At 44.6% G+C, this 12,083-nt stretch overlaps 1 protein-coding gene across 1 annotated transcript in view; it reads left to right on the forward strand.

The window, feature by feature from the left end:
- Nucleotides 1-12,083, forward strand: part of col14a1a (collagen, type XIV, alpha 1a) — a 207,893-nt gene that overhangs the window by 61,415 nt on the left and 134,395 nt on the right. Inside the window, exons 22-24 of the mRNA XM_073847829.1 lie at nucleotides 62-175; nucleotides 9,396-9,408; nucleotides 9,966-9,990. Of these exons, the coding sequence (XP_073703930.1) occupies nucleotides 62-175; nucleotides 9,396-9,408; nucleotides 9,966-9,990 (152 nt within the window). The remainder of the gene's footprint in view (nucleotides 1-61; nucleotides 176-9,395; nucleotides 9,409-9,965; nucleotides 9,991-12,083) is intronic.

The following is a 12,083-nucleotide window of genomic DNA, read 5'->3' on the forward strand; positions in this document are numbered from 1 at the left end:
AAAACCCAGCCCTAATAAATCTCCAGAATGTATTGTGTCTAAGCTGATCTGTATCATCTAGTTGTTCATCTGGGAGTGAGTTACCTGTGGGTGGACGAGGAGACCCCCTTCAGTATCCAAGTAAACTGGGAGGTGCTGGACTCAGACGTGGAGCAGTACAAAGTGACATTTGTCAGTGCAGACCGCACAGAAGAGACAGTGAGTAAACATAACCACAGTACACAGACATCCATAACTAATGTTAATATAACAACACAAGAGCTTGCTCGCACTTTGTCATCATCATCATCATCTTCCTGTCTTCTCGAACAGTTTAGCTCCACTCTCCTCTCCCAATCCAGGTACATAAAGAGGACAACATACACTTGTCTTATTTGTGTCCCCGCGAGGCTGTTATTTCATAAAGCTACCTATATTGCTCTTGCGCAATAAAAAAATAACGGAAAAATTTATTACCTCTGTGCTGTTAGACTGCAGGCTTATCATATTCCTCCGGGTAAGTGAAGTTGAATGATGCAGCTCTGCAGCCCGTGTTATCTATCGCAAGGACATGTCTTGCTCAAAGTGACCTTTTTAAATGCACGTCCCTGTACTGGAACCCCCTTTGTCTCATCCTGGAGTGATTCCTGACGTGCATAAAAAATTAAAACATGGCTGTTGCTTCTGATGTGGGAATCTGTTGTTTATATTGCATTTGGCTGACTTTGCTGCAACCTTGGTCTGGCACGGTTACGATCTTTCATGGCGTAAAGTTTCAGACTCCACAGACTCATTCAGACTCTGGTGACTCGTCACCCCGAACTGTACAGAATATCGACCTCTCCTGGGTTGTAATTCTCCTGGAGAATCATCGGGGGTCAAGCTATAAAGGAGATGGATAAAGGAGATAGGACTGGGAAAAAGGAAATTCCATTATCTTTTCAAGTGCCATTTAGGTCACTGAGCAAAATGTGAGAAGCAGAGAGAGAACATCTAAGAGGGATAGTAAAGGAGAGCACGCTTAATTTAAGGGAAAGTTACAGCAAAGTTTGAAAGGAATAGTTCAGCCAAAAATGAAAATTCTGTCCATATTACTCTCACCGCCATGCCGTTCCAAACCCGTAAAGGCTTTGTTCATCTTCAAAGCACAAATTAAGATATTTTTGATGAAATCCGAGAACTTTCTGAGTCCCTGCATAGACATCAATGGTTCAACCATATTGTTATGAAGCTAGGAGAATACTTTTTGTGCATGTCAGTCTTTAATGCATGCTCATGAGAATATCATGATGCTTGCATGAACGTGAATAAATTGTTGAATGAAGTCTTTGTTTTTGTTTTTACTTTGTGCACAAAATTATTCTTGTAGCTTCATAACATTACGGTTGAACCACTGCTGTCACATGAACGATTGTAACAATGTCCTTACTACCTTTCTGAGCCTTGAAGGTGTCAGTTGCGTTGCTGTCAGAAAGGGTCAGAAAGCTCTTGGATTTCATCAAAAATAACTTAATTTGTTTTCTGAAGATGAACGAAGGTCTTATGGATTTGGAACGACATGATTGTGAATAATTAATAACAGAATTTTCCTTTTTGGGTGAACATCCCTTTCAAAAAAGAGACGATCTCCTGCATTCATGTTTCAGCACCACGGATTGGTGGACAGCTCCGCTAATGAGAGTTGTTCTGCAGGACGCTGCACGGAAAAAAACATGCCTGAAACAGCAGGTGGTCAAAAAAGTGCCTTCTTGCCCTTGGAGTACTGCACCTGACTGATCAAAGGAAGTTAAAATTGTACATAATTTACTGCACATACTACAGTTCAAACGTTTGGGGTCAATATGATTTTTTTTTTAAGTAATTAATATTCTAATGCAGCAAAGATGACATTGATCAAAAGTATTAAAATCGAGTAGAAAAAAAACAATAAATTCACTCTTGTTGAACAAAAAGACTTCCTTCCAAAGCAATAAAAATATTACCAACCACAAACCACTTTTGAAAGGTAGTGTATTTTTAAAAGTATGATTTAGCTTTATGTGTACAGGTAAGAAATGTACACATTAGTGTATTAACGTTATTAAAGGATTAGTACAATTCCATAATAAAAAATTCCTGATAATTTACTCACCCACATATCATCCAAGATGTTAATGTCTTTCTTTCTTCAGTCAAAAAGAAATAAAGTTTTTTTTAGGAAAACATTCCAGGATTGTTCTCCATGTAGTGGAATTCAATGGGAGCCAATGGGTTGAAGGTCCAAATTGCAGTTTCAATGTAGCTTTAAAGGACTGTACATGACCCTAGTTGAGGAATAAAGGTTTTATCTAGTGAAATGATCGGTTATTTTTTAAAAAAGCTAAGTTTATATACCTTTAACCACAAATGCTCATCTTGCACTAGCTTGACTTCATGCATTTTGTAGTGGTGGCGTAGGAAGAAGTATCGACCCAGTGTTTACAAGCAAACGTGCAAAGAAAGTCAAACACCCTTTACAAAAAAAAGGTAAAAACAATGATGTTGGATGATATTGAAGTTGGAGGAGAAAATGAGATGCATTCCTAGTTTTTCATTTTTCCTACCTTACCTTTTTGAACCAGACAGGGCTCTATGCTTACAATTTTTACAAATTTAGGAGCGCATTAAAAATTTCAGGAGATACTTCTTATCAATAATCAAAAAATCTGATCAAAAATTTGCCTCCCTTTTACGAGGTGATATTTGACATCCTAAAGGGATTTACAGGGGATTTTTGTTTTTACCTTTGTAATGGCATTTTTGGCAACATTATTAAAAGTATGTCATCTTTTATGTCTTATGTATACATGAAGCTTTTTAAAAATTATAATTAAAACAGAATAACAGAAGCACAAGTAGAATAAGAATAAGTTACCAATCAGATGAAATCAGTATTAACAATGCATTTGTACTACAGAGGTGGCACAAAAGAACACAAAAGTGGCTTGTAGGTGTATTTTCAGATGTTTAATGAGGCTCAGAGGTGGCATGAGTGCAGTCAAATTCATAAATTCATGTTGACATTAATGTTTTGAACATAACATTTTAAATACAGCAATATTAAATGATTTAAATAATTGAAAAGGTACTTTAAACATGAAACTAAATCTGACAGTAGGTGGTGGCAAGCCACTGATTTAATTACTGAATCATATCATTCATTTGATTTGTTTGAACGGCTGATTCATTCAGGATTAAAGCAAGTGACTACCTTTATGAATGGGAAATTAAATCACTGACTAACTAGATTCCTTTAAAAATGCACATTCATTCATAAACGATACACTGCTATGTTTGAATGGAGATGTGCAGTGGCTTAGTTGTGACTTTTTTTAAGACAAAATATAGCAAAATCAGGCATAATGTTATAGTTAGACAATGTAAGTCACTTAAAGGTTGTATCAGCGATTTCTAGCCTAAAACATAAAGTGTCAATTTCAGCTGACCTTTCTTCACGATCCGCTCGCTGCCTGCCCCATAAATTGTCTGTGAAACACTTTATGTTTCAGGCTAGAAATCGCTGATACAACCTTTAATATTAACTTCTTGTTTATTTAACCGTTGTATTCAATCAAAATCTCATTTACAACCTCTCTTAAAAATCATTAAAATCTCACAAAGTTCCATTATAATCAACAAAACTCTCTACACTGCACAATCAATCTCTTATTTACACTCTCTCTACACTTTGTTTATGAAAGGATTCATGAGATATGTCCATGATACATTACTTAATGTTGCGAAAACGCATAGAAACCTTTGAAGCTCCCCTCAGCGCAAAAACACAAATATGCTGATCGGGTCAGTCGCATATGGTGCTTTAAAAAAATTTTCCTAGTCGCACACAGTAATTTTGTTTGCACTGTAGAGCCTTGTCAGAGTACCTCGCGTGACTTTTCCAGTGTGATTACACAATCTGTGAAGTCAAGCTAGTGCAAGACGAACATTTGTGGTTAAAAAGTATATACAATTTGGACCTTCAACCTGTTAATCCCCATTGAAGCCAACTATATGGAGAAAAATCCTGGAATGTTTACCTCAAAAACCTTAATTTCTTTTCAACTGAAGAAGGAAAGACATGAACATCTTGGATGACATGGGAGTGAGTAAATTATCAGAAAATTTTTCTTCTTGAAGAAAGTGAACTAATCCTTTAATATGAAAAAGGGTGCACTGAGTGCACCTATAGATATAAAAATATCACAGCATAAACTGTGTGCACATATTGCACAGTCTGCTGTGGTAATTACTGGTTTGATTCCACAGTAATACATTTATTTAGTGCCTGTGCTGGGCAAAAAAAAAATATAGAAATCATTACTTTTAATATACAAACATCCAGTAATTTAATATTCAAAAACCTGGTAGTTTAATTTTAAACACATACTTAAAAAGTTAGCAATTTGGAACCTTTGATTTTCTTGTAACTTAACTTTGCGTGGGTACATTCACAAAATGACTTTTCATTTGTCTTATTTGTAGTCTGTTCATTGATAGTACTCTCACATCGAGGAAGCCACTCCACATAATGCAACCCAACATTTCATTATCAACAAGCAATGGACTGCCATGATTGTATATGTGTGTGCGTGTGTGATTAATGGTGTGTCTGCGGTGAATGACTGCAGTGATTGGATGCTGGCTACAGAGCTGAGTGCTGGCTTTCTTGATTTTCATCCAGCTCCCTGAAGTTCAGTACACAGATTTCTAGTCTTTTGGCTTATGCTCAGAATAGCTTTCATGAGAGCTGATCAAACACTCAAATATTTAGATGTGAGAAAACTAATGAAGCCTTTGGAATCATTTTTCTATATCAGCATTTTCTCTGTCCTTGACAATCACTCTTTAGATACACTAGCATTATCGCTCTAATCCTCTCTCATAAGTGTGAAAGTAAGTGCACCCCATGAAAAATGTACATTCTTACATTTATCGCTATACTATTTAATATTACAACAAGGTGCACCTGAGCTGCCTGAGCCCCTCAGAAGATAAGTTGCTAAGGCATACGAGTCAGAAAAATAGATTTAAAGCCATTTTTAAAGCTGTTTACAATTCATCATTCCTCTGTGCATACAGTAATGCTTTTGAAAAATGCTTCAGGAAGTTAACCATTAAAAACAACTGTCAAAATCTAGTCTATATGGTAGATCAGAAGAGACAAATCCTCTGCTTTCCAAAACAGATTTGAAGTTTTCCATTCAATCAGGACTTCTGGACAAGTGAACTGACAGATTTGAGCTTATGAGAAACTCATACCCACAAGCGAAGGAGTGGGAGTGTTGTGGTTTGAGGTTATTTTGCAGGCTCAGGGTTGCAAATAATGTCATAAAACTAACCATGAATTCAACATTATACCAGAGAGTGCTTAAAAAGTACTAAAAAAAGTACATGGAACTGTATATTTATTTTTTCAGTACTTCTTTCAGCGCGATTAAGCTCACAGCCAGAGTCTAGATTGCAGTGCAGCAGAATGGTGATACTTGTACAGTCAGTGTAAGAGACTGATTGACAATTATAAGAAAGACCTACAAGAAATTCCTACCAAATTACCTTTTTTTCCTGAATTAGATATTTAAATATTTACAGTTGGTGTTTATACTAAAGTTCAAAAGTTTTGAAAGAAGTCAAAATATGATCAAAAATACAGTAAAACAATTTTGTAAAATATTAAGATTTAAAATAACTGTATTTTATTTATGTGATGGCAAAGCTAAATCTTCAGCAGCTATTACTCAAGTCTTTGGTGTTGCATGATTGTTCAGAAGTCAATCTAATGTGCTGAAGAAACATTTCTTTATTATCAATGTTGAAATATAAAATAATATTTTTATGGAAACAAACCTGTCACAGCCGGTGCTGGATTGACGAGGCGAAAGTCAAAGTCAAATAACGAATACTTTTAATCTTGATTTCCAAGGAAGAGACAGGGGATTTCCACACACACACACTGAACACATTTGACATCAAAATAACATCCAGGAACATTAAGGAGCATTGACGTTAAATGACCGACAAAGGACTGAACTCAAAGACTGACTTATAAAGCAAACTAATCAAGACACACAGGTGAAAACGATAATCACTTAACAAGGGCTAAACCAAATCATACAAACTGACAGGGGGAGACAGAGGGAGAAACCAAATTTCAACAGTGCAAACACAAGGCAAAAGACAGGAAACATAAGGAGACATGTGACATTATCTCCCCCTCCCGGTAGGCGCGTCTCGCGCCGTGATAGAAACACCAGGGAGGGGGGGCGGGCGCCCTGGAGGCCGTTACGGGGCAGGACCTTGCTGGGTTGAGGAGGCCTCCAGGGCGGAACAGGAAGCCGTGGCGGGTCAGGCGGCCACGGCCGGACAAGCAGTTCGAGTGGCCATGGCGGGTCAGGCGGCCACGGCCGCACAGGCAGTTCGGGTGGCCATGGAGGGTCAGGTGGCCACAGCCGCACAGGCAGTTCGGGTGGCCATGGAGGGTCAGGTGGCCACGGCCGCACAGGCAGTTCGGGTGGCCATGGTGGGTCAGGAGGCCATGGCCGGACAGGCAGTTCAGGTGGCCATGGCTGGGCAGCCCCCGTGGCCTTGGCCTCCGTCCTCGGCCCGGCCACGTTGGCTAGGGGTATATAGCGCCCCCCCAAAATTTTCTTTGGGGAATTCAGGGGTTTGGCAGGACTGTTTGACAGAGTGGGCTCTGTAAGGCTGGACAGGACCAGCGGAGGCTCTGGAAGGCTGGGCTGGGCCAGCGGAGGCTCAGGAAGGCTGGATAGGACCAGCGGAGGCTCAGGAAGGCTGGATAGGACCAGCGGAGGCTCTGGAGGACTGGACGTGACCAGCGAAGGTTCTGGACGGCTGGACGGGACCAGCGGAGGATCTGGACGGCTGGACGGGACCAGCGGAGGATCAGGAAGGCTGGGCGGAACCAGCGGAGGCTCAGGACGGAGCTCTTGAGGAGCGGGCTCTGGACGGCGCTCTTGAGGAGCGGGCTCTGGACGGCGCTCTTGAGGAGCGGGCTCTGGACGGCGCTCTTGAGGAGCGGGCTCTGGACGGCGCTCTTGAGGAGCGGGCTCTGGACGGCGCTCTTGAGGAGCGGGCTCTGGACGGCGCTCTTGAGGAGCGGGCTCTGGACGGCGCTCTTGAGGAGCGGGCTCTGGACGGCGCTCTTGAGGAGCGGGCTCTGGACGGCGCTCTTGAGGAGCGGGCTCTGGACGGCTGGACGACCCCAGCGGAGATTCAGGAGGGCTGGGTGTCTCCAGCGGAGACACTGAAGGAGCTAGCTCTGGGCGAGCGGTCACTGGAGGGCGCTCTGGCGGCGCGGTCACTGGAGGGCGCTCTGGCGGCGCGGTCACTGGAGGGCGCTCTGGCGGCGCGGTCACTGGAGGGCGCTCTGGCGGCGCGGTCACTGGAGGGTCAGGAAGGCTGGACGGAACCAGCGGGGATTCTGGACGACTGGATGAGACTGGTGGAGATTCAGGACGGCTGGGCAGAACAATCTCACCAAACCAGTCAATCAATTCCTCTTCAGCATCGTCCATTCTGTCGACCATCTTGGCCGGGGAATCAGGAATTATGGCCATCTTGTGAACGGGTGTGGTGGCCATCTTGTGAGCGGGCGTGGCGGCCCGTACTGACCTCACCGGTGGGTCTAGCAGGCTGGCCATCAGGCGTGCCGACTCCTGCGTGGCAGCCATTTTGTGAGCTGGTGTGGCAGCAGTCATCGGAGCAATGCTGAGGAAGGCCACGGAGCTTTGGATTGTGACAGGGCGCTCGGGGCGTGGCAGGTGGTCTGAGCCGTTGACGAGGCATGTGGCGAGCACCGGCTTGGGATGAGCTGGAGCGACGCGGCGTGCATCTGAGGGGGCTGGACAAGAATCTATTTCTGTAAGCTCAATGTTAGAGCCATTCAAATAAAGAATGAAGTTGACAAAATCTACAAACGAAAGATCGTGAACGGACAGATCACTACGGATAATGTCCTTGTCCAGCCCCAACAGAAATACCACGCTGATTGATGCGTCGGGCCAGCTCACCAGATAATACAGCTCGGTAAACTCAGCCACATACCTCTCCAACTCCCGACCGCCCTGCCGCAAACTCCACAGCCGTTCCTCAGCACTTACTTTTTGGTCGGTCATTCTGTCACAGCCGGTGCTGGATTGACGAGGCGAAAGTCAAAGTCAAATAACGAATACTTTTAATCTTGATTTCCAAGGAAGAGACAGGGGATTTCCACACACACTGAACACATTTGACATCAAAATAACATCCAGGAACATTAAGGAGCATTGACGTTAAATGACCGACAAAGGACTGAACTCAAAGACTGACTTATAAAGCAAACTAATCAAGACACACAGGTGAAAACGATAATCACTTAACAAGGGCTAAACCAAATCATACAAACTGACAGGGGGAGACAGAGGGAGAAACCAAATTTCAACAGTGCAAACACAAGGCAAAAGACAGGAAACATAAGGAGACATGTGACAAAACCATAAAAAAACAAACCATTTGTCTTTGAATAGAAAGAAAAAAAACAGCATTTATTTGAAATATACATCTTTTGTAACACTAATTTTTTTTCTCAGAATTGCAAATTTGTCTTGCAATTCTGACTTTATAACTCACATTTGTTAAGTTAAAGAATTTTCTCTGAGATATAAACTCATAATTCTGACTTTTTTTCTCAGAATTGCATATATAAACTCACATTTGCCAGCAATATAGTCAGAATTGTGAGATTTAGACTCACAATTGCGAAAAATAAAGTCAGAGTTGTGAGACTTTTTTCTCACAAATTCGAGTTTGTATCTCACAATTCTGACTTTATTTCTCACAGTTGTGAGTTCATATGCAATTCTGAGAAAAAAAGTCAGAATTATGAGTTTACATCTTACAATTCTGACTTTATAACTCGCGATTGCAAGTTTAAATCTCACAAATTTTGACTTTAATACTCGCAAATACGAGTCTAAATCTTGCAATTCTGCCTATATTTCTTGCAATTCTGAGTTTATATTATGCAATTCTGACTTTATAACTCACAATTGCAAGTTTAAATCTCGCAAATTTTGACTTTAATACTCGCAATTGCAAGTCCAAATCTCGCAATTCTGACTATATTTCTCGCAATTGTGAGTTTATATTATGCAATTCTGACTTTAGAACTCACAATTGTGTTCGTGGTAGGTCGTTAAGCCGTCAATGCTTTTCGGCCACCGCGGCGAGGCGCGGGGGGGACATACAAGTTACAGTGCAGAACGCACTGCCGGCCCAGAAAGCCCTGCGGTCTTCTGCATCTCAGCTTGGCCCCGTCGAGTTCCCGCAGCAGTACGCTTCCCCGCCCTGCAGGCTGAGCGTCTCCTTCAGTGCTTCAGCAGAGGATGAGATGTCAATCGCAGCATCAAAGGGAGAGTCAGACGGGGAGGCGGACGCCCCTGTGGCGCGGCGCCCCTCTGCGGTCGCTGTCCCATCGGAGGCCGACGCTGAACTGTCGGCTATGCTCCTCCGAGCCGCCAGGGGGATCGGCCTTGAGGTCCCTAAAGAACCTCCGGCCCCGCCATGCTCTCCCCCGGTACCATTCTTCCCGGAGGTACATGAGGAGCTGACAAAAACGTGGCGCGCTCCTTATTCATCTCGAGCGCGCCCCAGCTCCTCTCCCCTCTCCACTCTCGATGGCGGGGCAGCCCGGGGTTATGTGGCGGTTCCACAGGTTGAGCGCGCTGTTGCGGTGCACTTATGCCACCTGGCGGGACTGTCCACATCTCCCCTCCAGGGCGTGCAAGCTTTCGTCTGCTCTGGCGGGCCGGACTTACCAGGTAAGTACTGCAGCCAGACTTTTCTCCAGGACGTTTATCTTTCTGGGATCAGTCCCCTCCCCTCCCCCCAGGCTGCCCCTCCGCGGTCACGTCGGTCAACGTTCCCTTGATACCCCTGGCGACTCGGCTGGGAGCCTGGCTTCAGCTTCCCAGCCCCTCGCAGTGGTTGATATGGACGGTACGTCTCGGCTATGCGATTCACTTCGCCAGGCGTCCGCCCAGGTACAGAGGCGTTCTATACACTACTGTTCATTCGGACACACATGCCACTGTCCTGCGTGCGGAGGTTGCAGTCCTACTGGCGAAGGATGCAATCGAGCCTGTCCCTCCAGCCGAGATGAGGTCAGGGTTTTACAGTCCCTACTTCATCGTGCCCAAAAAGAGCGGTGGGTTAAAGTCCCCCTGAAATCAAAATTAAAGTTTTTTGGCTTTTAGTATGAATATATTAGTCTTAAGATTATCTATAAGCTAGTGTGCTTCAAAGCAGTGACAAAATTCGCTTTTACAAGATATGGGCATTCAAAACTTACACTCTCGTCACTTCCGCCAATATGAATCAAGGATTTTGATGATATCACCGCGCACTTCAGTTTCAGATCAAATGTTCTGTCCAATCAAATGCTCTCTAGAGTCCGTAGTGTCCCGCCCCCTACACAGAGACGCGGAGCAGATCATATGCGCTCATATGCGCGGTCGGACTCGGCATGTGTTAAACTACACAGCCTCAGCATGATTATTATCACTATTTCGTTTTAGCAAGAGTTTCATATTGAATCTGTGGGGTAATTTATTAGTCTGTGGCTGTCATAAGCTTACAAATGCGGCTTTACCGAGCTCAACGGCTCTGGCCCGAGCAGATATAAATGGAACGCTATTGGCTGTTCAAAATAAGTGGGCGGGGCTTAGCGATATGTTTTTGTTTCAGTTAAAAGAACGTCACCACATAGAAGAACGCTGCGTGTTTCAAGGCACTTCAGTGGACCTTTAAGACCCATCCTGGATCTCAGAGCCCTGAATCGGTCCCTTCTCAGGATGCCGTTCAAGATGCTCACGACGAAGCGCATGTTAACATGCATCCGTCCCCAGGATTGGTTTGCAGCCATCGACCTGAAGGACGCATACTTTCAAGTCTCGATTCTTCCTCGACACAGAACCTTCCTTCGGTTTGCTTTCGAGGGTCCAGCGTTTCAGTACAAAGTGCTTCCATTTGGCCTGTCCCTCTCTCCCCGCGTCTTCACGAAAGTCATGGAAGCAGCCCTGTCCCCTCTTTGGCAGACGGGTTTTCGCATCCTCAACTATCTCGACAACTGGCTTCTCATAGCTCACTCGCAAGATCTGTTCTTGGTGTGGAGCTGGACTCGGTCGACATGACAGCCCGCCTCACCAACGAGCGTGCGCAGTCAGTGCTGAACTGTCTGGAATCATGCAGACACAAGACAGCGGTTCCTCTCAAAACATTTCAGAGGCTCCTGGGGCATATGGCAGCTGCAGCCACGGTGACGCTGCTGGGCTTGCTTCATATGAGACCGCTTCAGTGCTGGTTACACGATCAAGTCCCGAGATGGGCATGGCACCGTGGCACACTCCGGATTGGCGTTTCCCCGTAGTGTCGCCGCTTATTCAGTCCATGGTCAGACCCTGCCTTCCTATGGGTGGGAGTACCCCTGGGACAGGTGTCCAGGCACACCGTGGTTTACACGGATGCCTCCTCCACGGGTTGGAGTGCTGTGTGCAATGGGCAAGCAGCATCGGGCTCCTGGACAGGACCTCGACTGCAGTGGCATATCAGTTGCCTCGAGTTGTTGGCTGTGTTTCTGGCACTTCATCGCTTCCGACCGGCGTTGCGTCAGAAACACGTGCTTGTTCGTACCGACAGCACTGCGACCGTAGCCTTCATCAATTGCCAAGGCGGCCTTCGCTCCCGTCACATGTCACAACTCGCCCGCCATCTGCTCTTCTGGAGTCAAACGTGGCTGAAATGAGTGGTGCGTGCTGGAATGAGTGGTGCGTGCCGCCATCTTATATACCCGTATGTACGGGGGTGTGGCTTGGCATGCAAACACCACTCGCCAATGTTCATTGGCCTTTTGAATAAGGCTCAGAGATGATTGGTCTCTCAAGCGAGATCCCAATGTAATGTCTCCATTCCCTCCTTCAGGGAACGAGGGTTACCTATGTAACCTAGACGTTTATATCTCACAAATTTGACTTTAGAACTCGCAATTGCGAGTTTAAATCATGCTAATTTTGACTTTAAAACTTGCAATTGTG

Source organism: Garra rufa, chromosome 9 (assembly GCF_049309525.1).
Source record: "Garra rufa chromosome 9, GarRuf1.0, whole genome shotgun sequence".
Classification (NCBI taxonomy): domain Eukaryota; kingdom Metazoa; phylum Chordata; class Actinopteri; order Cypriniformes; family Cyprinidae; genus Garra; species Garra rufa.